The sequence below is a fragment of the Rhineura floridana genome, chromosome 11, assembly GCF_030035675.1.
Source record: "Rhineura floridana isolate rRhiFlo1 chromosome 11, rRhiFlo1.hap2, whole genome shotgun sequence".
NCBI lineage: Eukaryota > Metazoa > Chordata > Lepidosauria > Squamata > Rhineuridae > Rhineura > Rhineura floridana.
Window position 1 is genome coordinate 17634728 of NC_084490.1, and position 27559 is coordinate 17662286.

General features: G+C 42.7%; 1 protein-coding gene across 1 annotated transcript; it reads left to right on the forward strand.

Moving 5' to 3' along the window:
- The first annotated feature begins 176 nt into the window (after positions 1 to 176).
- On the forward strand, positions 177 to 27559 carry LOC133367501 (uncharacterized). Its single transcript, XM_061591597.1, has 2 exons — positions 177 to 309; positions 26321 to 27559. Exons 1-2 carry the CDS (start codon positions 295 to 297, stop codon positions 27557 to 27559), a joined length of 1254 nt encoding a protein of 417 aa, XP_061447581.1. The 5' UTR covers positions 177 to 294.

Consider the following 27559-nt stretch of genomic DNA (forward strand, 5'->3'; position numbering starts at 1 on the left):
TTCCTGCCACAGCAAAGTGATGATGGTGCAGTTTTCCCCACTGCAGTAAAGTCCAGATGGGGCTGCCTCAGATGCTGCCCCACAATGCCTTGCTCTCTGAGGAAAGAGGTAGCTGTGCTTCCTCACAGAGTGAGGCACTGTGAGGCAAGATCTAAGCTGGAGCAGACCATGGGGGCTGATGTGTCCGTCGGGACTAGGATGGCGGAAAGGAAGCAGCCCAAGGATAGGTGGAACCAGAGCCCATCACAGACACAGCCAGAGCCTATGACAGGCAGAACCAACTAATCTTCCCTGATGAGTTCTACAAAGGTAACACCAAGGAGGAGGATGCTGACAGCCAGTGTTGCCCCCTGGGGGCAACTGAGGTTGGTGAGGCAGTTTTCCATTTACCTTAATGGGCCAGCCTCCAGCCATCCACGGGGAGCTTTCTGCTGCCTAGAAATACCGCTGCCTAGAAATACCACTGCCATTGCTTTCCCATGGGGAGGGGCCTGTTAAAATTAAAGGCACAAAAGTAGGTTCTACAAGCCCTTATGGTGACCAAGAGACTTATAATGCAAGGCTTATTGTAGTGCACCATTCACCATCTATCACCCAGCGGTTTGAAGATCTCACCACCCTTCTACATTTGAACTGAAAAGTTTATCACCATCAATTTCATTTAGATAACTATCTGGACATTTGGGCTGCTTATCTTAATATATATGTTCAAAAGTGGATTGATGGAATAGTCTTGTAGTTAATGTCAGCTGGCAATGGTTGTTTGGGGTTTTTAAAATCATCATCAATAGTTTTTGATGTTCTTTTTCTCCCTGTTCTGGGAGAAAGGGCGGGACATGTATCTAAAACAGCAATAGTGCTCCTAGGGTATATTGGCTGGCAGCCCCTGTTTTGGATGTGCACCTTTTCTTTGGGATGGTGGGCAACAGCAGGGGGTTGGTGCACATAGATGCTCTATCACCTGAGCTCAAAGCAGGGCCACCACAGCAGCCGGTCACCTGAAATTAATATTTCAGGAGAGTATAGGGTTGCCAGGCTGAGGGCCTGAGAATGATTCTGTATCTTTAAAAGAAGAGAAAAGTCAGCCAAGTGCAGGTGTTCTTGCGACCCTGTAATGGGAAAAACCACAAGGTGGAATTCTCCCTTCCCCCTGCGCAACTTTGAAAGATACAGAAGACCTCTTGGTTGCCACGCCCAGCCTCCAAGAGGTCTTCTGTATCTTTAAAAGTTGTGCAGGGGGAAGGGAGAATTCCACCTTGTGGTTTTTCCCATTATGGTGTTGCAAGAACACCTGCACTTGGCTGACTTTTCTCGTCTCTTAAAGATACAGAATCATTCTCAGGCCCTCAGCCTGGCAACCCTAGTGGAGTATATAGTGAAAACATGCTATGCAACCAGCATACAATGCAAAGAAACTGCAGATGCAAGGACAGGATGTGACTGCAAGGACCATTATAAGAGTTTTTGAATTGCTGCACAAGGGAAAGCCTTTTGAAGGCAATTCTCCTTTTACTGTGGTAAATATTGATACAGAAAAGGGAACTGAAAATACTAGAATTTATGAGCAGGAAGTCTGTAGGAGAATTTTCATTTAAGAAAAAAACAATCAACCTTCAAAACTAAGCAAATAGCTGGTGGTAAATACATATGGCTGAATCTATTTATTGTGCTCCAAAGATTTAAAAAAATAGCTCGAAGACTAAATATATGAATGTTTCTCCAATGAGCTTTGTGCCTATCCAGCAGCGTTATTTGCTAAGACCGTAAACTTCCAAGTTGTAAACAAAGCTGAGGTATCAAAGTCTACTAACTTCAAGGGTAACAATGATGATTAGCAGCAAGCTGTCTTTGGGAGGACAATGCAATATGTTTTAGGTCAGGGGTTGACAACCCGGCGCCCCTGACAGGTGGACCAGAATCTGAGCTTTCATTTTAAAAAAAGTAGTTCTCTAGCCGTTCTAGAAAGAAAGTAATGGAGCAAACTGTGGTTACCCTTCTAAGTGATTCCTGTGAAATGAACCAGCCTGGCTGCTTCCACCTATCAATGTTTTTAGCCAATGAATTAAGTCAGACCTGTGGCTAGTAAGTCAGTTGTCTGAACACCAGGCAATAAGAATCCCTTGGGTCCTAAAGAGATTCTGTTTTCCCCTTCCTTTTCCTGCTTCTGACTTTTTTTCCTAGTCCTTGGAATCTTCATAACTTTCCCTTCCTTTTTCCTTAACAACCAGGACAAATCTTTCCTGTGATGGGTTCATCTGAGATCGGGTAGTCCTGTAAGGTATTTTCTGCAAATACTACTATTCAATAAGTGTGGGCGAATGTTACAGAATCCCCCTCCCCCCTCTGTTTTGTAGAAGCTAAAGACCAGGGACAGTTAATTTTTAGTACAATGGTATATACATGTCTATTCAGAAGTAAGTCTCTCTGAGGGTTATCCACACGGGAGCCTAACTTCGTACTAAAGAAGCTGCTTTTACCATCTCAGTAGCTTTTCAAGATCCACATTTCTTGCTTAATGGTAGCTTCCAATCCACTGTTTTCCTTTCACACAAGTAGGCATTCCTCTGGAAAGGTTTAGTATCACTGTTTCCTTGTGGCCCCACCCCTAATTTTACATGTTTATTCCCTCCACAGTATAGATATTGCTAATGGAGAAGGGGAGGGTTTTGTTTGACAGTTTCATTGTTTCCTTTCAATTGCAGGCCTCTCACCTGGCAATTGACACAAAACTATATGAAATTGACTGGAGGGGGGAGTGAAAGACAAAGTAGCCAGTGGCTGCAGCAGCTTTTGCTGGTGGCAGAGAGAGAGAGGGCGAGGGCAATGGGGCATGAGAGAACCCACCCACTAAAAAAACATCGAAGCAAAGCGCCTACATGGAGGAGCTCAGTACAGCTGAGATGGTTTTTCCTTTCCTTTTAGCATTATCAGCAGATTGGGTTAATACGGATTTAAATGGGAAAACTGCGTGATTGCTTCTCCTTGCCTGCAACATTATGTGAACCATGCAAATTACAAGGGGCTGCAGGTAGCACCAGACATACACTAAATTGCCGTGTGGATGAGCCCTGGGTTTAATGGGGCTTACTTCCAGATAAGTGGGTACAGGATGGGTACAGACAAAGGATGAGAAACAGGAAAGATGGATACAAAGAGTTGATTTTTTTCCAGAGCCTGGTTGCCTCTGATAGATGCGGCTTTTATATTTGTAAATAAAACAAGTATTGCAGTGTTACCATAAGCCTCCTTTGCTCGCTTGTCCAAAGGAAACCTTATAGCACTGCACTGGGAATTCTGGATTCTCAGAGGTGTGCCTGACAGTTGTATAGAAATGAATAATTAAATGTACCATAATAACATAGAGGGAGCATCTGTAAAAGAAGGGAACAGGATAATTGAGCTAGAAAGTTGGTGTTCATGCCCTAATTGCCTTTGGTCAGCTGAGTTGGCACCTTCTGTGTTTTGATTGCCACCGTGTTAGATTGCTGATCAAGCATAGCTCCTCCGGAGGAATAAGTACAAAGAACTTGGCCTTTACACACCACCCGAGTGAGGCAAGATCAAAGCTTCTGCAGACCTCCAACCCCTTTTTGCCAATAACTGCAGCAATCATGGGCTCATTGCCAAGTTCCTGACCTCTCTTCGACCCCCTGACAGCGTGAAGATCGCCTCCCTCTACAAAAGAGGAAACTTCACAAAAATGAGGGGATTGGTAAAAAGAAAGCTGAAAAACAAAGTCCAGAGGGTCACATCACTCGAAAATGCTTGGAAGTTGATTAAAAACACTATATTAGAAACTCAACTGGAGTGCATACCGCAGATCAGAAAAGGTACCACCAGGGCCAAGAAGATGTCAGCATGGTTAACGAGCAAAGTCAAGGAAGCTCTTAGAGGCAAAAAGTCTTCCTTCAGAAAATGGAAGTCTTGTCCGAATGAAGAAAATAAAAAAGAACACAAACTCTGGCAAAAGAAATGCAAGAAGACAATAAGGGATGCTAAAAAAGAATTTGAGGAGCACATTGCTAAGAACATAAAAATCAACAACAAAAAATTCTATAAATACATTCAAAGCAGGAGACCATCTAGGGAGACGATTGGACCCTTGGATGATAAGGGAGTCAAAGGTGTACTAAAGAACGATAAGGAGATTGCAGAGAAGCTAAATGAATTTTTTGCATCTGTCTTCACAGTGGAAGATATAGGGCAGATCCCTGAACCTGAACTAACATTTGCAGGAAGGGATTCTGAGGAACTGAGACAAATAGTGGTAACGAGAGAGGAAGTTCTAGGCTTAATGGACAATATAAAAACTGACAAATCACCGGGCCCGGATGGCATCCACCCAAGAGTTCTCAAAGAACTCAAATGTGAAATTGCTGATCTGCTGACTAAAATATGTAACTTGTCCCTCGGGTCCTCCTCCGTGCCTGGGGACTGGAAAGTGGCAAATGTAATGCCAATATTCAAAAAGGGATCCAGAGGGGATCCCGGAAATTACAGGCCAGTTAGCTTAACTTCTGTCGCTGGAAAACTGGTAGAAAGTATTATTAAAGCTAGATTAACTAAGCACATAGAAGAACAAGCCTTGCTGAAGCAGAGCCAGCATGGCTTCTGCAAGGAAAAGTCCTGTCTCAGTAACCTATTAGAATTCTTTGAGAGTGTCAACAAGCATATAGATAGAGGTGATCCAGTGGACATAGTGTACTTAGACTTTCAAAAAGAGTTTGACAAGGTACCTCACCAAAGACTCCTGAGGAAGCTTAGCAGTCATGGAATAAGAGGAGAGGTCCTCTTGTGGATAAGGAATTGGTTAAGAAGCAGAAAGCAGAGAGTAGGAATAAATGGACAGTTCTCCCAATGGAGGGCTGGAGAAAGTGGAGTCCCTCAAGGATCGGTATTGGGACCTGTACTTTTCAACTTGTTCATTAATGACCTAGAATTAGGAGTGAGCAGTGAAGTGGCCAAGTTTGTTGACGACACTAAATTGTTCAGGGTTGTTAAAACAAAAAGGGATTGCGAAGAGCTCCAAAAAGACCTCTCCAAACTGAGTGAATGGGCGGGAAAATGGCAAATGCAATTCAATATAAACAAGTGTAAAATTATGCATATTGGAGCAAAAAATCTTAATTTCACATATACGCTCATGGGGTCTGAACTGGCGGTGACCAACCAGGAGAGAGACCTCGGGGTTGTAGTGGATAGCACGATGAAAATGTCGACCCAGTGTGCGGCAGCTGTGAAAAAGGCAAATTCCATGCTAGGGATAATTAGGAAAGGTATTGAAAATAAAACAGCCGATATCATAATGCCGTTGTATAAATCTATGGTGCGGCCGCATTTGGAACACTGTGTACAGTTCTGGTCGCCTCATCTTAAAAAGGATATTATAGAGTTGGAAAAGGTTCAGAAGAGGGCAACCAGAATGATCAAGGGGATGGAGTGACTCCCTTAAGAGGAAATGTTGCAGCATTTGGGGCTTTTTAGTTTAGAGAAAAGGCGGGTCAGAGGAGACATGATAGAAGTGTATAAAATTATGCATGGCATTGAGAAAGTGGATAGAGAAAAGTTCTTCTCCCTCTCTCATAATACTAGAACTTGTGGACATTCAAAGCAGCTGAATGTTGGAAGATTCAGGACAGACAAAAGGAAGTACTTCTTTACTCAGCGCATAGTTAAACTACAGCATTTGCTCCCACAAGATGCAGTAATGGCCACCAGCTTGGATGGCTTTAAAAGAAGATTAGACAAATTCATGGAGGACAGGGCTATCAATGGCTACTAGCCATGATGGCTGTGCTCTGCCACCCTAGTCAGAGGCAGCATGCTTCTGAAAACCAGTTGCTGGAAGCCTCAGGAGGGGAGAGTGTTCTTGCACTCGGGTCCTGCTTGCGGGCTTCCCCCGGGCACCTGGTTGGCCACTGTGAGAACAGGATGCTGGACTAGATGGGCCACTGGCCTGATACAGCAGGCTCTTCTTATGTTCTTATGTTCTTATGTTCTTATACCTGGGGAAGGGCCATAGTTCAATGGGAGAGCATCTGCCTTGCATGCAGAAGGTCCCAAGTTCAGTCCCTGGCATCTCCAGCTAGGGCTGGGAATGTCACCTCTCTGAATCTCTGGAGAGCTGCTGCTAGTCAGTGCAGACAACACTGAGCAAGATGGATTGTTGGTCTGACTCAGTTTAAGGCAGATTCCTAGATTCCCATGTACCTCTCTCTTGGTGGCGATGGGTGGTATTCCCTAGAGTCCCAGAACTGGCTCAGGGTCCCCCCTAGCTGATTCCTACACAATAAACTGTGATGACAAGAAAACACAACGACATTCTTATTCCAGGCACTGGGGGAATAAGCATTTATTTGTACAACTGGGTATGAAAGGCTTTCCCATAGATCCTTCTTCAGTGCTTTGATGTGCTAATTTCAGGAAGTTTTTGTTCCTTGAGACAGTGAGAGTTCTAGGCTTCCCTCCACAATCTCTGCTTTAATGATCCTATTTACTAGGACTAGTTTTCATGTCCTCTGGCATGAATGAATAAGTAGTCATACTGCTACTAAGATAATGATTTATAGTATCTAAAGCACCTACATTACTAACCATGGTACATAGGTCAAAAACAGTCTTGCAGTCTAAAAGACATGACACAAAAAGAAAAGGGGGCTGGGGGGCTAGAGGAAAACAAGCAAAGTCAGGCATAATAACTTTTGATATATATACTTTTTATTAAATTTACAAATCTTTAACACAGCATCAATAATCAAAATACAATCCATACATAAAAAATGAAAAATGAAATGGACTGCCTTCAAGTCGATTCTGACTTATGGGTGACCCTATGAATAGGGTTTTCATGGTAAGCCGTATTCCGAGGGCATTTACCATTGCCTTACTAAACTATCTTATATTTACTATATCCCCCTAAACTGTATCCCTCCCCCCTCCCAAGCAATGGTATATTCTATAAGCACTTAAGTTCTTTATTATATTATTTAATATGTTAACAAAACTAGAAAATAAATAGATATATGGAACCTTATCTAAATTAAAGTATTTTATGGTTTAGGCATTCCAACTGGCCACATATTCTATTGGTGGGGTCCATCCATGTGTTGTTTGGCTTACATACATTATGAAGGAGTACCAAGAGTCCACAAAGGTTTATTTCTTCAACTCTCCCCTTGCTATTCGGAGCTTAGATTTTAATTTTTCCATGAGCGCTCTATGCCATACTTTCTGCAAGCAATATTTTGTTGGAGCACTCTTTAGGTCTTTCCAGTGCTTGGCAATTGTGAGACGCGCTGCCATAAGTAGATGGCCTATCAAGTTCTTACAGGTATAATATTTTTTTTAAAGTTACATAGTTCTTAAAATGGCCAGCTTTAATAGTTGAGAGAGGAGAGGAGCCAAATGGCACCCGATCTCTCAGATGAGCCAATGGAGAAGGTCCTGCTGTCCCACCTCTCCCTTTGCTCAGTGGTGGGGCGTAAAGCAGAGATGCCAACAATAAGTGCACGAAGAACCAATGAGAGGCAGAGCCAACTAAATTCTAGTTTTGCCTCCATCTTCCTCTCTGCAAGGATGTTCTATAAATGCTGAGGCATAAGGAGAGGAGGAATCTGCAGCCAATGGAACCCCAAGAATTGGATTTCAACCAGTCATTTTTCATTGGTGATCACTCGTGGCCGAGTAGGATTGTCTTCCAAGATAAGGTCTTTGCTTGGAAGACGCCTGTGCGTGAATTTGTTTTATGTGGGGAGATTGGTGCACGGCAAACAACACACAATCTTGACAGAAAAAGGCTTTGATCCAATGGCATGGGTACCACAACGATTGGAAGTCCTTTATCTGCTGCAGCCTTCATCCACCTTCACAGCCGTTGTAAAGTACACATTGATATCCTCCGCCTGTTCTGCTGTTGAGGACTTTCTTGGATCGTTCTTTGTCTGGTTCCTCTCCCTTGACCTTACCGCCATGGGTGACCCTGCTGGGAGTGCATGACTCCCGACAGCATCGCTCACAGGGTTCACTGGAACACGCAAGCCCACTCACCACTACAAGGTGATGATTCAGTGAGGGGGTTAAATCAGAAGTGGGGCTGACTGAAGGCAAGCTGAGCCTCCACTGCCTTTGCTGCCGCTGAATTATTGAATATTAGCAGCTAAGCTGACTGACCCGTTTTCCTTCATTTTGTAACATCTTCAATTCTTTTATTTTTTAAAATCTAGAACATTTACAATGCCAATCTGGTTTTAATTAAATTGTCAAATCAGCTCATCACTGGGATAAATGCAATGACTAATTAAAAATGCCATGACTAGGTGTTTCTTGTTTTTTGAGACACTGGAAATTGCTTACTAAGAATACACATCCCAAATAGAGTTGCCAGGTCAGAAGCATCCCAACCGATGAGATTTCAGAGGTGGGCCCTAGTGATGCCATGGGGGTGGGCCCGAGTGAAGTCATTAAGCATGATACATTAAGCATCAGCCACAGTTGCTTGGATCATAACCTTCAAACAAAAACATTTCTCTGACTGGAAATTAAGATAGAAATCTTAGCTAAAAGATGGAGCCTGGGTAGGGAATATTTAATCTAGCCTACTTGCTTCTGGATGCATACCTTAACGTGGTGAAGGGGTTTGAGAGTGTCGAAGGAGCTGAGACCAATGCCACCAGGAGGCTAGGCTCCTAGCTGTGTCACCCAAGGCAGAACGGTCAAAGCTGAGACACCAGACTTAAGATGCATCCAGACTTAGAGGAAGGCAATGATAAACCACCTCTGATTACCTTTTACCATGAATAGACTATCCAAAACGCAACATGAGATAGTGCTGGAAGATAAGACCCCCAGGTCAGATGGCACTCAGTGAGCTACTGGGGAAGAACAATGGACAAGTATGAGTAGTGATGTGACTAATGATGCAGCTGGGTCAAAGCCAAATGGCAGCCCGGAGACTGATGCGCACAGATGCAAAAGGAGAGTCCGAGTTGCACAATGTACACAATAGGAACATGGAATGTGAGAAATATGAACCAGGGAAAAAAATTGTCCAGCAAGAAATGGAACATATCAACATTGCAATACTTGACATGAGTGGATTAAAATGGATGGGAATGGGACATTTTCAATCAGGCAACTACAAAATATTTTATACAGGAAATGAGAAATTAAGAAAAAATGGGGTTGCTTTAATAGTGAGAAGTGATGTAGCTAAACCTATTAGGAGCCATAACGCAAGGTCTGAGCGAGTGATATCAATGAGATTTAACAGGAAACCTGTGAACATTTTTTTTTTTTTTTTTAGGCCGCCTATCTGGCCGAAGCCACTCTAGGCGGCGTACATATTAAATTCAATAAAATACAAAATACAGTAAATACAATAAATGCAATAAAATACAAATAATCAGCAGTGACAGAATAGCAGCAATTGTAATACCTAGCAACGGGCATTGAGTATATAATTAGCCCATCCCGATAACATAACCATCATCCAAGTCTATGCTTCAACAGCAAACACAGGAGAAGAGGAATTGGAGAGTTTTTATGCAGAAGTACAAGAGGAAATTGATTACACACCAAAACAAGATGTGCTGATAATCATGGGGGACTGCAATGCAAAAGTAGGGAACAGAGAAGAACTAGGAATTGTGTGAAAATGGGGCCTAGGAGAAAGAAATGAAGCAGGAGAAAGACTTACTGAATTCTGTGAAGCCAACAATTTGTTTCTTGCAAACATATTTTTTGAGCAACCAAAAAGACAATTGTACACGTGGACATCACCAAATGGTCAGTATAGGAATCAAATTGATTATATAATTGGTAGCAGAAGATGGAGAAGCTCCATACTTTCTGCAAAACCAAGACCAGGAGCAGACTCTGGAACAGATCGTGAACTGGTAATATCGAAAATCAGAGTAAAGCTAAAGAAGAACAACAAAACAATCATAATGCCAAAATACAATTTAAATAACATCCCAGAAGAATATAAAGATCAAATAAGGAACAGATTTGAGGCTTTAAACTTAGTTGACAGAGAACCAGAAGAATTATGGACTGAAGTCAGAGACATTATCAGGTAAGATGCAAAAAGACAATACCTCTAGTTAAAAAGAGCGAAAGACCTCAATGGATGACTGACAAAACTCTTAAAATGGTTAAAGAGAGAAGCAAAAGCAAAAGGAGAGAGAAACGCGGTCAGAACCCTAAATGCAATAATACAGAGACTAGTATGTAGGGACAGAGAGAACTATTACAATAGTTATTATATAGAAATAGGATAATAAAAAGGTAGAACAAGAGCCCTATTCCAAAAGATTAGAGAAATGAAAAGGAAATTGAAACCAAGAGTAGGGATGATGAATAATCAACAGGGGAATACACTGACTGAACAAGATAAAATAAAAGGAAGATGGAAGCAATACACTGAAGAACAATATAAAAGAGATGCAAGGATGACAGATTCATTCACAGAGGAACCGTATGGTGAAGAACCAGAAATTTTAGAACGCGAGGTGGAAGCTGCTCTTAAAATACTTGGAAGAAACAAATCACCAGGAATATATGGCATATCAATAGTTGCTACAAGTTATTGAGACTGAACCTGTCCAAATTTTGACTAAAATTTGTCAACAAATATGGAAAAGAAAACAGTGGCCCACAGACTGGAAGCATTCAATATACATCCCAATTCCAAAGAAAGGGGATCCCAGGGAATGCAGTAATTATTGAACTTAATATCCCATGCCAGCCTTAATATCCCATGCCAGTAAAGTAATGCTCAAGATTCTATAACAAAGGCTCTTACCATGTAGGGAGTGAGAAATGCCAGATGTCCAAGCTGGATTTAGAAAGGGAAGAGGTACCGGAGATCATATTGCAAACATTCATTATAATGGAACAGATCGAGGAATTTCAGAAGAAGATCACCCGGTGCTTTAAGGATTACAGCAAAGCCTTTGAGTTGATCATGAAAAACAATGGAATGCTTTAAAATAAGTGGTGGTGCCACAGCACCTGATTATTCTGATGTGCAACCTGTACTCTGGACAAGAAGTTACTGTAAGGACAGAATATGGAGAAACCGATTGGTTCCCCATCGGAAAGGGTGTGAGACAGGGGTGTATTTTATCACCCTATTTGTTTAATCTGTACGCAGAACATGTAATATGGAAAGCAGGATTGGACCAAGATGGAGAAGGTGTGAAAATTGGAGGGAGAAATATCAGTAGTTTAAGATATGCAGATGATACCATACTACTAGCAGAAACCAGTAATGATTTGAAAAGAATGTTGATGAAAGTTAAAGAGGAAAGCACAAAAGCAGGACTACAGCTGAACGTCAAGAAGATTAAAGTAATGACAACAGAAGATTTACCTAAGTTTAAAGTTGACAATGAGGACATTGAACTTGTCAAGGATTATCAATACCTTGGCAGAGTCATTAACCAAAATGGAGACAATAGTGAAGAAATCAGAAGAAGGCTAGGACTGGGGAGGGCAGCTATGAGAGAATTAGAAAAGGTCCTCAAATGCAAAGATGTATCACTGAACACTAAAGTCGGGATCATTCAGACCATGATATTCCCCATCTCTATGTATGGATGTGAAAGTTGGACAGTGAAAAAAGTGGATTAGAGAAAAATCAGCTCATTTGAAATGTGTTGGAGGAGAGGTTTGCAGATATCATGGACTGTGAAAAAGACAAATAATTGGGTGTTAGAACAAACTAAACCACAACTATCACTAGAAGTTAAAATGATGAAACTGAGATAATCATACTTCACATGAGTAAGAGTGAAGAAGATTCTTTACCCTCTTCTGTCTACCGTGTGGGCTGCTATAAACTCATGTTGACAGCCACCCCAATTACAGTTATTAATAATTGGCAGAGAGAAAACACACATGATTTGGTCTTCCTTCATAGGCAGCAGCTTGGGAACAACAATTGCTGCCACACTTCCCAGTATGTGAATTCTCTTTTACCACTATTGGGCAAGAAACAAATCATCATGCAAACAACCAGGTGCATCATCAGTGGGTTTAAGGGGGTTGAGCTGAGTGCATGAAGCCACTGTTGTTGCTTCTGTGGATGAGTGAGGATAAAGGTAAATGAAATGCAAACAGAAAAACAAAAACAAAAGACAGTGATGATTTCCTAAATGCAATACCTTACCAACCACAACAAGATTCCTGTGAGAAAGGCAGAAAATTCAGCATCTCACAACCAGTCAGGATTCCTAACCAAAACCCTAAACTAAAAAAATCCTGGCAGCCAATCAGCCAAGGTCACAGAAATCCCCATGCAATACAACCTGACCTTGGGCTGCAGTTAATGCAGAATCCTGCGGCACGATTGCTGACATGAGTGAGACCCTATCAGCACATAATACCTCTGCTCTGAAATCTGCACTGGTTGCTGATTTGCTACCAGGCCAAGTTCCAGGTGTGCTTTCCATGTTATGGGTGCCACATAGGGTTACCAGGTCTCAGTTTTTTGGGCGGAGTCTCCGGTTTTGGGGGGGGCTCTCCAGCTAGCACCCCTTAATCTCCGGACTCTCAGCTTCAATTTTTAAAAAAATTAAGTTTCTAGGTTGTCTGGTTCCCAAGATATACACCAAAACATCAGCTGCCCCCCATGACTGTTTAATCTATTTAACTGATACGACGCTGAAGTTGGTTCGTAGTTCCCAGTTCCCTATTTGCTTGAAAATTCAAAACACTAAAAAAGAAGAGTTGACAGCTACAGCAACTTCAAACCAAACTTAACATGTCTCTGAACCCCAAAATATATGTTGGGGTACCCTGTATGATATATCACTGTGATCGGGGGACTCTCCACATCAAGAATAACAATACATTTATGCAATGAAAATCATCAGGCTTCTGATATTATCATAAATACATAATGATGTCATAAAATCATAAAAAATAAGTAACTGGGGGTGCCCAGTTAGGAAACCTTCCTATTCTCTGAAGCATTTTAAGTTACACTGATTTACTTTTTAAAATGTTTATTGTATTGGATTGATGATTGTATTTTAGTATTATTTTGTTATTCATTGTATTTTTATGCTATTTTATGTTCACCGCCCAGAGAGCTATTGCTAGTCATGCGGTATATAAATTTAATAAATAAATAAATAAATAAATAATCTGCTCTAGGCCAGGACATATCATATACCCTAGGAAAGGGGAGGGTGTCCTCTACAAGATGCCACTGCATTCCACCTGGCCCCGAGCTTCTGCTGGGCGTAGGGGAAGGATGAGGGCATCTATGTAAAATCAAAGCAGACCAAAACATACAGGAAAAAATAAGTAACTGGGGGTGCGTACCCCAAGATCTGCTCTGGGCCAGGACAAATCATATACCCCAGGAAAGGGGAGGGTGTCCTCTATGAGATGCCAGTGCATCCCATCCGTCCCAGAGCTTCTGCTGGGCACTGGGCACGCATGGGTGCATCAATGCAAAATCAAAATGGACAAAAACACGTAGAAAAAAATAAGTAACTGGGAGTACCCACCCCAAGATCTGCTCTTGGACAGAACAAATCATACACCACATGAAAGGGGAGGGTGTCCTCTATGAGATGCCACTGCATCCCGCCTGGCCCAGAGCTTTTGCTGGGCGCAGGGGAAGGATGAGGGCATCTATGCAGATAGAAAGGGTAGAGTATCTTCTTACTCTTACTCATTTCTCAGATCTCTTTCTGAAGTGAAGGGTCAAATCTGTAAAGAAGTTTGGAGCAGCCACATTAAAAGATAAGGGCAGGGCATTCCAGGCAGGGGGTTGCCAACCCTGCTTGGATATGGATGTCTTTGCAGAGGATCCCTAGTCAAGCTTTACCAACAGTACAATCCAAACTATATCTACTCAGAACTAAGTCCTGTTGAGTTCTATGGGGGCTTAGTCCCTTAGTACGTGCATTTAGAATTGCTGCCTTCAGGGACATCCATCTTTACTCCCGAATGCTCCCATCTAACATCTCCATAACACTAGGCTCCTTTCTTCTTACAGTGACCTTCTGGTGACTGGCCTGGCCTGAAGGCACTTAAACCCTTCTGGCCGAAAGCAAGTAGGCTAGATTAAATGTTCCCTACCCAGGCTCCATCTTTTAGCTAAGATGTCTAGCTTAATTTCCAGTCAGATATTTTTTTAATTGTACGCTCCAAGCAACTGTGATTGATGCTTAATGTATCATGCTTAATGACATCACTTGGGCCCTCCCCATGACATCACTCAGGCCCGCCCCATAACATCACTTGGGCCCACCCCTAAAATCTCAGGTTTTGGGATGCTTCTGACCTGGCAACCCTAGTGCCACATAGTACTTGTTCTGCTCTTGTAAGAAATCAGACCTTTAATGTGGCAGCACCTATGCTTTGGAACTCCCTGCCTATTGACTAATGTCACTGTACTCTTTTCAGCACCTGCTAAAATATTTTTATTTAGCAAACCTACCTAGGCATGTAGAAGCTATTGTGTTTTTTAAATCTGTTTTTAACTCATTGTTGGTTTTATTATTTTGAATGCTTTTAAATGCCTGTCTTTAACTGTTTTTGCCGATAATTTTATTATTTTAATTCCTTCTGTAAAACACTCTGAGATTTTTTACAATAAAGTAGCATATAAATATTGTAAATAAAAATACATGAACAAATTTTGGAGTCACTGCAGCCCTTGGGTCTCTTTCTACTTTTAGGAACAAAGGAATCTGCTTACTCAGGTAATTTGATACCATCTAGCTCAGTACTGATGACATGGACTAACATTGGCTCTCCAGGATTGCAGGCAATAGTTTTTTTTCCAGAAATTGAATTTTAGACCTTTGCATGCACAGCACATGCCCTACCACGGAGCTATAACTCTTCCCCTGTTTAAAAAGTATGTTTTAAAATTGTTCTTTTCAATTCACTAATGAATGCACATCATACCTAGTGCAGATCCACACCATTCATTTAAAGCACATTCAACACACATTTGAAGCACGTGAATCACACCACAGAATCATGGAAACTGTAGTTTGTTAAGGTTGGTGGGAACTATAATTGTGAGGGGGAAACTATACTTCCCAGTATTCTTTAGGGGAAGTCATGTGCTTTAAATGCAAGTTGGTTGTCCTTTAAATATATTGTGTGGATCTACTTAATAAACTTTGCCTGCATGCAAATTGTTTTAATTAATTTTTAAAATGGAAATGAGCTATAAAGTTTACTGGGTGACCACTCACCATCTCCCAACCTATCTGCCTCCCAGGTTGAAAAGAACAGAGGGAAAACATGACCACCCCAAGGAAGGATACACTTAACATGTACAGGAAATAATAATGTACAACCATAGTGTGAAATCAAATACATATTGGGACACAGTATGAAGAAATATTTATATAAGCATGACTTACACAAATAGGGAAGCATGCACAGAACTGCATCCTCATGTGATAAGGAACTTCATTCATCCAACCCAAAATTCAGAATCATGCCACTTTAAGTTCTTTTGCAACTGTTTATACTTATTTTTATGGTTATTGGATTTCACAGGGATTTATTTCTTATTGTGATCTGCCTTGGTTTCCAGTCAGCAACTATGCTTCACAGGATTGTTAGAAAGACTATATACACACACACGAGATGTAATAATAATAATAATAATAATTTAATTTGTGGGTCGCCTATCTGGCCAATGGCCACTCTAGGCGACGTACAGTTTAACAACAATACATTACATCATAATAAAATACATCATAAAATACAATATAACAATAAAACAATAAAACAGTTCCAGTACAGAGTAGTAGGCTATTGGTCGTAAAAATTTAACCCTCCCCGTAAGTCCCAAAGGCCTACATGTGTGTGTATACACCCCATATAATAGTTTATTGTCAAAACCATTTGGTCATTGCAGAACATTTCTTTAAAAAAATAAAACCAGTATTAGTTTCCTACATAATAAAAGCAGTGATACCTAAGTAAACCCTGCCTAATTGCGTTGAAAAATAGGATTGGAGGGGGAAAGGTTTACAACACAAACACAATTCTTTGCTATGTTCACTCAAAAGTCCCATTAGTTTACAGCATAATCCTAACCATGTCTACTCAAAAATAAGTCCTATTGAATTCAATGGGGTTTACTCTGGGTATGTGGGATTAGCATTGCAGCTTTACTCCCAGAAAAGACAGTATTGGATTAAATCTTCAAATTGGGAAAGTTTTCAAAACACTGCCCTCTTCAACAGCCCAGGAAAATTTAAATTTGTTTGTCTCCTACACACACAAGAGAAAAAGACTAAAAGCTATATACGTGCTCAGTTTATGAGATTTTCAGATAAGCAGGAAAAAACAACAGTTTTCTGGCCTTGCAATGGGATCTAGGTACTGCCTTGTCAATCGCAACCCTGACTTCACTTATTGGCTACAAACCTGAAAGGGTGGGGTTAGAGCAGCCAGCTGTGAGCTCATTTAACAAAAGTTGTGGGGGGCAGTTGACATTTTGGGAGTATATCTCGTGAGCCAGACCACCTAGAAACTTAATTTAAAAAAGAAAAAGAAAACTGAGAGTCTGGAGATTAAGGTGACACACTTGGAGAGCACCCCAAAAATCTGGAGTGTCTAGGCGAAAACAGGAGACCTGGCAATCCTAATCCCAAATGATGGAACGGTGAAGAAACAATTAGCCAACAGCCCCTTTCCATCCACAATGGTTGACATTTTCACAGCCTTGAGGACCTTGGTCTTTATTTCTTTTTTAACACTGAGGATTGCCATCTTTGTTTGTGGCAATTTGATGGGAGGTTAGAAGGAGTGTGTTTTGAACTCAGGGCTGATCTTCTAGGTAGATGGAAGCAGATCTCTTTCTTGTCTGGCATAGGCTGGTAAATATATTGCTAAGATTTGACAGTGAGACTGGTGCTGGGGGAAAAACAGACCTTCTTTCATTAGCAACCTTCATGAAATGTATACATTGACTCCAGGAAAGTGCCCCCCATTTTAAAAAAAGTGTCAAATATCTGTTGTGACCATCATTACTCCCAATCACCTCTGAGCCATTTTAAAGCAGGGAAGCTGTCAGTTCCCCACTCCTGATAAATTTAATGAGTTTGTTGTGAGCGTGGGCTTCTGAAAAAATGCAGGAGATAGAACTAATCATATATTACCTTCCTCTTCTAAAACAGAAATGGTCAAAATATCTCAGCTCTATCTCCCACAGCTGAAGCTGGTACTTCCAAATGACTATTTGAAACAAATTTAACAGCAATTCAGGGTTTATTCTAATAGGTTTTTTTCCTACTGCACAAGCAGACAGGTGCTACCTGCCCCCAAACTAGTCAGGTAATTTGTCCTATAATATACTATTAGCAGGGCTTTTTTGTGTGACAGTACTCACCAGTACAGAGTACCTGCACCTCTTTTTTTGCTGCCTATGCCAGCCATTTTGTGCTGGCACCCACGGTACTTTTATCAATATGTGAGTACTGCACCTCGTTTTTTTACTGAAAAGGCACTGACTAGTAGTATATGGTTATGAAGTTTTGGAAGGAACCAGTATTTATCTTCATTTTCTATTTCTTTTTGTCTTTTCTCATTCATTTCTTTTTAAGCTCCTTATTAAATCCCATATGATCAATGGCACAAAAATGTATGTCACACTGCACACGTTTTTTACACTGCACAAAACGTGTCTAGCTGCACATTAGAATAAACCTTGCAGCAATTACCTTGTACTTTTAGGATGAGTATCACCTGGAAATTAGTGTTTACTGCAGAGACGCGTCAAGAACTAGTTGTTATTTTATAGATTTTCAGTCTGAGTGTACAAAAATAAGCTTGTTCAGGTCTAAGACTTCAGACAGTATTCACAGGTTAATATGTGTAGAAGGGCTGCAACAAATGAATGCTCAGCTATATGGTCAGCCATTGTTTTATGTATTTTTCCATGGGTGTCTGGTTGGTTCCATGGGAACTCAAATATGGTGTTCATCAGTGGTGACTGGTGGCTCCATGTCAGTGGGGCAGTGGAATCTGCTCCGGGTTTTACTTCGAACTTTCAAGCAGCTGTCCAAGGTGCTGAAGCCAAGGTGTTCATACACTTTAGAAATGGTAGTTCTACAAGTCTGAAAAGAAATTGAGGTTGTATAGATTTTTCATGTTAAATTTTTGGTTGTCTGTAGATATACATGTTATGTGTTTCCTTGGTTTAATAGTGTACAACAATCTGTCTTCTTAATTAATTATTTTTGAATGTTTTTCTTAAGGGACATGTTAGGAGACTCCTAATCCTCTCACACACCGTAATTCCCAGAGTGCTTTAGTCAGTTCCTCTTCCCAGAAAACTCTGAGAATTGTAGCTCTGTGAGGGTAATAGGGGTCTCTTAACAACTCTAAGTATTCTTAACAAACTACACTTCCCAGGATTCTTTGGGGGAAGCCATGACAGTTCAAAGTGGAATAATAGTGGAGTAAATGTATGGTGTGAATGTGGCCATAGTCCAAAACATCTGGAGGGCATCAAGCTGGAGAGTGTGAACTGGATTCTCTTTAAAAAATGAGCAACAAAGAAAGATCTGCATAATACCTGCGGCAGAATGTTTGCAACCCAAAGCAAGTTAAATTAAGTAAGTGAGCTTTTGCATATCTCCCATCAGATGCAAAATTTGGATACAAAATTTTAGGGCTGCATACAGCACCATGCATTTAAAGCCCATTTAAAACACAGTCCCGTCCCCCACGCAAAGAAACCTGTAGTTTGTTAAGGATGCTGGGAATTGTAGCTCTGTGGGAGGTGAACTATAGTCCCCAGGATTCTTCATTGGAGGTGTGTGTGCTTTAAATGTATGGTGTGTGTATGCAGTCTACACTGAAATCTGGGGGATTTAGTGTTGGGCTGGTGACCAGTAGGCATTACTGTCTCTAGTAGTTTTCCATGAAGCCTGCAAGTGTGAAGACGTAACTGTGGTTAAGGGGAAGTTATGTCTATGCCCTGTCTGGGAACGGATGGCCAGGGCCGTTGCTATGGTAGCCATCTGATAGCGACTGGGAAAGTTCTAACAGAGTCTATGTGTTGTTGTTCTTCTGAATTATGCCTCTGAGCTGAGAGGCTGTCTTTTGTGTTTATCTATGGAGAGAGATGTACCAGAAGGGGGGTGACTGAAGAATCTCTACATGTATTTACTCTTAAGCCTCTGGCCTTAATGTCTTTCAATAAAGACTCTTAACATGCTCTGAAGAAGTTTCTTGCTCAACTTAACTCCAAAGTAATGTATGCTGTTTCACACAACAACACACACAAGCCAACAGTGGTAGCAGAGGATGGTTGCGCTCCACAGCGCATTACACCGGAGTAAGTTGCTGGTCTGAACGGCAGACGGAGTTCCATAGAGGGCAGCTTGATTGATTGAACCAGATGGAGGTGAGCAACATGGCTGTAAACCTGTCTGGGGGAGGCTTGCCGATGGAACGACTTAATGACAAGAATTATGGCAGCTGGAAGCCGAGGATGCGGGCTTTGCTGATAACAGAGGATTTATGGGACGTGATTAAGGAAAACCCCCCGGCGGTACCGACCGCGGCCTGGAAGCGTCGAGACCAGAGGGCGCAGGCGTTTATAATCTTGGCTCTATCGGATTCTCAACTGATGTGTGTGAGAGATGAGCCGTCGGCTAAACAGACGTGGGACGCGTTGCAGAATTTGTCCCAGGAATGGCAGCAGAGACAGAAGGCGCAGAGAGCCGAGTCGATGAAAGCTGTCAGGAAGCAAGAGGTGAAAATTGTCGTGCCGAAGGATAATAAACAGGAGCAGCAACAGAGGCTGAAGGCTTGTTTTGGTTGCGGAGATCGACGACATCTCCAGCGGGGTTGTCCAGTCAAGCGAAACTCCAGGGACAGAGGGTTGAAGCAGGGAAGTGTGAACTTTGTTTGTAAACAGAAGTCTAAAGACTTGGAACAAATTAACTTTATTGTCGACAGCGGAGCAAGCCATATATTAATTAAAGACAGACGTTTGTTTTACGTTTCAGAAGAAGTAAAAGACTTTGTTTTACTTGCTGATGGATCACGGAAGTCCGTAAAAGCTAAAGGTCTGGTTAAGTTTGACAAGCTTGGCATAATGTCAGACTGTTTGTTTGTTCCGGAATTGGCTCATAATATTTTATCAGTTAGCAAACTGGTAAGTTGTAATTATTCAATTTTGTTCCACAAAGACCAATGTTTTATAATGAGGGGAGATGAAGTGTGCATGCAGGGAAGCCTTAATGATTCACAGTTTGTAATAAAGAGCAGTCAAGCAGGGTGTGCTGTGTTAAACGCTGAGGCACAGGTACATCAGGGCTGCGTCCATGAATGGCATCAAAGGCTGGGGCATGCAAACCTTGACACGATAAGAAAAACCCCTTTGCACAGTGAAGACATGCGTTTAAAAGATTGTGAACAGTTAATGGATTGTGATTCTTGTAATCAAGCTAAAATGACTATTGCACCAATAAACCGGGAGGCTGAGAGAACCACAACAGCTCCCTACCAGCTAGTACATGTTGATTTATCAGGGCCAATAAATGCTTCACGAGGAGGTGCGAAATTCTTCATGGTACTGGTAGATGATTTTTCAAGATTTTGTCATGTTTTTCTGTTAAAGCATAAAAGTGAAGCTGAGCAGAAGCTGAAACTGTTCATTAAGAGAATCAAAACTCAACACTTGGTCACGGTAGGGGCTATACGCTCGGACCAAGGTGGGGAATTTACGAGTAAAGCATTGAGTGACTTTCTGGAGAGTAAGGGAATAAACCAGAATTTCACTGCTCCACACAGCCCATTTTCCAGTGGAACTGCTGAGAGAAAAAATAGGGTGCTTGGGGAAGCAATGAGAGCCATGCTGCTGGATTGCAGTTTAGGGAATTCTTTCTGGGCAGAAGCAATTCTTTATGCGAATTACATTCACAACAGGGTGTTACACAGTGCTATTGGAATGTCTCCTTATGAGAAACTTACTGGCAGAAAGCCTAGAATACAACACATTCAAAAATTCGGGGCAAGGTGCTGGATCCACATTCCACAGGGAAAAAGGAGGCGCAAGCTTGCGCCCAGAGCACAGCAAGGTTTTGTTTTGGGATTTCAGAATGCATATTACAGAGTTTGGTGTCCAGAAACACAGCAGTTAATTCTGAGCAGAAGCATTAAAGTCTCAGAAAAGCCTTGGGATCAAAGGGAGACAGTCCTTCTTACAGGAACAAATGACACACAAACACAAACACGAACACAATCACAGAAATTTCAGCCAGATGTTAACGTTAAAGTGGAAGGTACACAAATACCTCTCAGACATGCTTTGAATGAGCTCATTTCTGGAAAACGCAGATCAAAGAGGCGAAAAGCTGAGGAAATGGAAGCTCCTGCGCAGGTTGTGCCAAGCACAAGCACAAATGGGGGGGCAGAGAGAGCCGAAGCTCTGGTTCATTTAAGACGCTCCACGAGAGCGAATTTAGGCAAACCGCCTGACAGATTTACTGTGGAATTAATAACAAGTCCTGGAATGAATAAAGTTGTAGACATGGATCCTGAGACACTTTATTTGACATGTGTTGAACCAAAGTTTGAGTGAATAAGGTTTTGAACTTTACTGAGATGTAAGTTTGAACTGTACTGAACTGAAAATGCAATGTACTGAAATGTATGACTGTATGACTATGTATTATGGAGATGTATTTCATGTGTATTTTGCAGTCTTAATGGAAAAAAGGGAGGCTGTTGGGCTGGTGACCAGTAGGCATTACTGTCTCTAGTAGTTTTCCATGAAGCCTGCAAGTGTGAAGACGTAACTGTGGTTAAGGGGGAGTTATGTCTGTGCCCTGTCTGGGAACGGATGGCCAGGGCCGTTGCTATGGTAGCCATCTGATAGCGACTGGGAAAGTTCTAACAGAGTCTATGTGTTGTTGTTCTTCTGAATTATGCCTCTGAGCTGAGAGGCTGTCTTTTGTGTTTATCTATGGAGAGAGATGTACCAGAAGGGGGGTGACTGAAGAATCTCTACATGTATTTACTCTTAAGCCTCTGGCCTTAATGTCTTTCAATAAAGACTCTTAACATGCTCTGAAGAAGTTTCTTGCTCAACTTAACTCCAAAGTAATGTATGCTGTTTCACACAACAACACACACAAGCCAACATTTAGTTCGTCTCAGCATGCAACCAAAGATTCTCTGTGAATAGGGAACCTCTGGCTCCTGGGCTGGAAGTGGCCTTGGAGGCTTCCTACCTGGCCCTTGAGGCGTCTCCTACCTGGTCCCACCCCCTCCTCCTCAAATTGTGTGCTGGCTGCCTGCAGGAGGGAGGGGGAAAGCAGGACATTGGAGGTAAACCCCCCACAACTGAATTAGAACTGTGGCAGTGTGTGTGTGTGTGTGTGTAGAGGCTCTATTATGACTATGAGGGGAGACGCTCCTTTTGGCCATCACTTCCCCCCCCCCATGGAAAACTCCCTAAGCCTGCTGCAGCCTGGAACTGGGTGTGTGGTGGAGCGCAGCAGATTGATTGCAGAACAGGATACAGCTGTGGGCACCCTGGAGCTGCTGCCTCAGTCCTTAGTGTTTGCCCATAAACCCTAGAGGGAGAGACTAGGGTGACGTCAGCAGGCTCTGGGGACACTCTTTGTTGGGAGAGATTGTGGGGTGAGCTGGGGCTTTGTTTGGGCCCTGGGTGAGAGCCAGGGTGGATGGGCTGAGGCCTGGCTGAGAGACGTCGAGTGGGAAGGTGTGTTAGAACTTGGAGAACGGACACGCATCAGCACTCAATTACTGTACTGAATTAGTATTGTATTTATTTGCATTTGTATTGACGGCTTTTAATTGCTGTACATCACTTAGAGATATTTTATATAGGGGCCCTGGGCTCCTACTGGGAGGAAGGGCGGGATATAAATAAATAAATATATATTAAGTGGTACAGAAGTGATCTAAAATAAAAATCTTTGCCCCATTTTAGTCCCGATCCAGATTGTTTCAGTGGATCTCTTTTTGATAATGTAAACTATGGGTGCTAGGGGTTCCAGTCCAGATCAGGCTTAAAGCCCCTCCACTCCCATGCCTGGGTCTCAGTATTAAGGGCTCCAATTTCATGCATATTTACTCCACTAAAATGTATTGTGTTTCGTTTTAAGTGTTTTTTTAAAGATAACTCATATTGTGGATTTTGAAAGCTCGCCCAACGTTGCACTTTTTGTAATCTCTGAGGTTCCATGCAGTCTGATCAGTGCTGAAATCCTGATTGCTATTTTACCACCGTTTAATTGATCTGTTGATTCCCCCTTGTCCTGCCGTGGACAGCCCTGTGGATCACATTTCCTTCCTTTATTTTACAGATTTCTTGAAGGAACACAACATTCTTCCATGAGAGTGGATTTGAGTTTTAAGAGATGCAGGACAGGCAGAACATTCAACAGGTGCAACTCTCTTTAGCATGAAGCTTCCTAGTATGTAACAGGAATAACAACAAATCCTGTCCATGTTGATTTTCTGCCTGCCACGCACTGTTTTAAGGCTTGGAAACCCTGCCAGGAAAAAAAAAAAGGTGGCATCCCTAGGAGGGCTGGGAGCCAAGACTCTTGAGTTCTCTTCTAGGGACAAGCCTGTCCAGCAGGTTTAGGGGTTCTTTTCCCTGGGGCCTATTAATGTTGTGAACATCTGGGCTGGGATGGTGTGGGAAGTTTGGACTGCTTATCCTGGCAGCAGGTTCTTCCAGTTCAAAGTTTAATATAGTTAAATTGGGTACCTCCTTGGGCAGATTTGAGGGTGACGGGGTGGAGTCAGATTCTATAGGGAGAATAAGCTATTCAAAGGGAGGCGAGGAGGAGAGAAGGAGTGAGGCAGACGAGAGACGAAAAAGGATCTTTAAGAAACAAAGGTACCGGTGAAGTCCTCTAATCTGGAGAGAGGGAAATCATCGCTGGGTACCCAGGAGAGGTGGGAGGGAGATAAAAAGACAGGACTCGGGACGGAGGGGAAGAAAAAGAGAAGGGGCCAGACCTCGGGGGAGAGAGAGAGAATTAGGGGAAAGCAAGACCAAGCTTCCAGAGGGTGCATAGCTGCCGCCAAAATAGGCAGGAGTTGGTACATCTTCACTCCATTGAAAGATTAAAATGTTTAGGGCAAGGGTGGGGAACCTTTGGCCCTCCAGATGTTGCTGAACTACAACTTCCATCATCCCTAGTCATGCTGGCTGGGACTGATGGAAGCTGTAGCTGAGCAACATCTGGAGAGCCAAAGGTTCCCCAAAGCTGGTTAGACTATAACTTGCATCATTCCCCAATGGTTATATTGGCTGGGGCTGACGTGTGAGTTGTAGTCCAAAGGATGTGTAAGGCACCTGGCTGGGGAGATCTGAATGTCTAAAGCAGCCTTTCCTTACCAGTGTGCCTCCAGATGTTGTTGGACCACAACTCCCATCTTTCCTGACCATTGGCAATGCTGGCTGAGGCTGATGGGAGTTGTGGTCCAACAACATCTGGAGGCACACTGGTTGGGAAAGCCTGGTCTAAAGGGAGACATGGCAGAGGTTTATAAAGTTATAGAAGGTGTGTGGAGAGAGTGGAGAGAGAGAAGCTGTGCTCCTTCTTCCCATATAATGCTAAAGCTTATGTCTCAACCAGTGAGGTTGATTGGCAGCAGAAAATACAGACAAAAGGGAGTCTTCTTTCTTCACACAATGAAAGCCAGTTTGCATTATGCTGGGTCATAAAATGTGGTGTTGATGGACACAACACTGCCTTTGAAGGCTTTAAAGACAGATCAGATGAATTCAGTGTAAGCCTAGTGCTATCTCTGGGTATTAATCACGCAGCTTTGCACTGAATACTAGAAGTTGCTGGGACAGGGTGATAGCCTTCATGTCTTCTTGTGCATTTAAAATATATTTGTTGTTTGTGGCTCGATACACACAGCCTGATTTTTTGAATGTTTATCTGGAAGTAGAGATGAGGGAGTCTGTGCATTTAAAGGCAAACTTACCTTTTAATTCACACATTCTGAAACAATATGTGAACCAAAACATAACACATCTGAATTTTGCAATTTGATTCTCTAACCAAATAATGTGTACAAACAGGGATGTAGTTGTCCAGGGTCTCGGGGGGGGGATCTTAGACTCTTTCCTTTCTTTGGGAGCAGGGTCCCAGCAGGGTCCCTGTGTCTCCAGTATCCTATGAGCATGAAAGGGAGTGTCTTAGCCACTCAGAAGAATCTTCTAACATGCTTCCTTGACCGTTCCTGCTGATTGGAGCCAATCGGAGTGAAAGAAGGTAAGTCAGCTACTGAGAAGAGTCTTCTCAGTAGTTCTGTCCCCTTTCATGCTTATTAGGCTCCTTGGGATGTTTATTGTGAGAGAAGGCATTAAGAAAGATCACATTCTCAACCCCGCAGCAAAAAATGGGGAGGGGGTGTTGCTATGACTAACATGAAGGGACCCTGCATTTCTGAATTTGCCACTAGACCACTGTGTACAAAAATGCATATATGGAAGTATGCACAGAAATGCATATATTAATGAATATGCAAAAATGCATTATAACAGGAAAAATTGCTTTGCTAGATGGTGTATCAGACAAAATTGCACATGAAAATGTGTATAGTGGGAAAAATTCACAAACAATGCTAATAACATTTCATGAGAGCTTTGTAGCTGTGGAGGGATTTGAACCAGGGTTTCTGTAGCCTAAATCCAGCACTCTAACCACTACAGTACAGTGGCTGTCTGTTTACATTTCATCTAATTTGAAAGGTATTGCCAATGTGGACATCTAATGTACCTAAAACATTACTTGACCTTGGAATAAAGCATGTACCCAGGCAAATGTGTTTAATTTACACATATATTAGATACATTTCAACAATCCCTTTAACTGTACAGATGGGTCAATTTTAAATCTCAAGACAAGTCACCATACTTAATTGTCAAGGCTTTATTTGCTTTTATAATTGTATATTTTATTGTTGTAACCCACTCTGGGACCTTATGGTGAAGGGTGGGTAAAGAAATCTAATAAATAAATAAATGCTAATGAGGAAAAATGGATGGAGAAAGAGAAGCAAAGAGGATGTGAGTAAGGATGAACAACGTCAGGGGAGGTGAAACAGGAACAAAGAATGTGGAAAAGGAGGGGAGGTAGAAAGGAAAACTCCAGGAATAGGAGGCGTAGCATTTTAAAATGAGAGAAGGAAGAAGAGAAAATGGTGTAAGACAAAATCAAGTGTGGGAATATCAGGGGAAAGGAAGTGGAGTATTGTGGCCTCTTGCTTAGGTTCTAATAATCACTTCCTCTTTATCCTGACTTACTTCCTGTCTGCACAGATGGCTGCCGTTATTGGGGGAATTTCCCGGCTTTTTCAGCCAACAATTGGGGTACTGTCCGCAGAGAAGCTCTGCCAGGGTCTCAATCCATGGTACTTTCTCATTGGCCTTCGCATGGTGACCCTCTTTTTCGCCTTTGGGCCCTGGGACTCCCTGAAGAGTGACATGGTTTGTCAGTGGCCCTCAGACACTGGGGATGCAAAAACGTTCTGCTCAGTACTCTGCTATAACCAGCTGTTCCCTATCCCCATCTCTGCTGTGTGGTCCTTCTACTTCATTGCCATCATCTTCACTGTGGCACTCATGAAGTTTGTCTACGTTCAGTCGAAAGACGCTTCGGGAAAGGACGTGGAAGAAGAGCCGAGACCTTCTTTCGGAACTGAAGCAGACGCCGGGTGTTGCGAAACCCAAAGCCAACCTAAGTTTGGTGGCTGGAGGTACGGGATCTACATCTTCAGCATAGTCTTGATTTTGGCCATGGAGCTAAGCTTCATATGGATTCTGATTGGCCTCCAGTTGCCCATTATGACACAAGGAATTGTCACGTGCCGCCCAAACAACCCAGCATGTCCCCCCTCTGCCCAGTGTGCTCTGAATGGCCAATCTGACAAGCAGGGCATTTTGTGGGCTCTGGCCTTTTGTGCAGCAGCCAACGCGTGTGTCTGCATTGGCTATCTGGCCACCCCTGCCTGTCAGGCTTGTGGCTACGGTGGGGGCAGTGGCAGTGGCAGCACGGGGGCAGCCAGGGCTGCTTGCCAAGGCAACCGTGGCAGAGAGGCTGTGGGTCAGGGCTGTCGCTGTAATGGGGCAGGTTGTCACCATTGCCAGGGTGACGGTGGGGCATGGGCGAGGGCATACGGATGCCGGAGTGATGGTGGCATGGGGACAGCAGGATGCGGGTGCCAGCTGGAGGGAGCAAAGTGTTGCTGTCGTCAAGGCAATGGCAGGGAAGTGGCCTGTGGCTGTCCAGAGAACAGGTGTTGCCCCTGCTACTTCCAGGGAAATGAAGCAGGCCAAAGCCGGAACTCCATGGCCAGCAAGGAAGATTCAGAGGGGAAATTACTAAGGGGAGACATAGAACTGGGGGCTGAAAGAAAGAACTGGGGAATGATTGATGGGAAGATGCAAATGAGAGAGCCAGTGAGGATTGGGACCAAGACAGGCCAAGGGAGCCCAGGAGGAAGGAAGACAGTAACATATGTGGCAAAATATCAGACATGGGGAAAGCGGAGGTTGTAG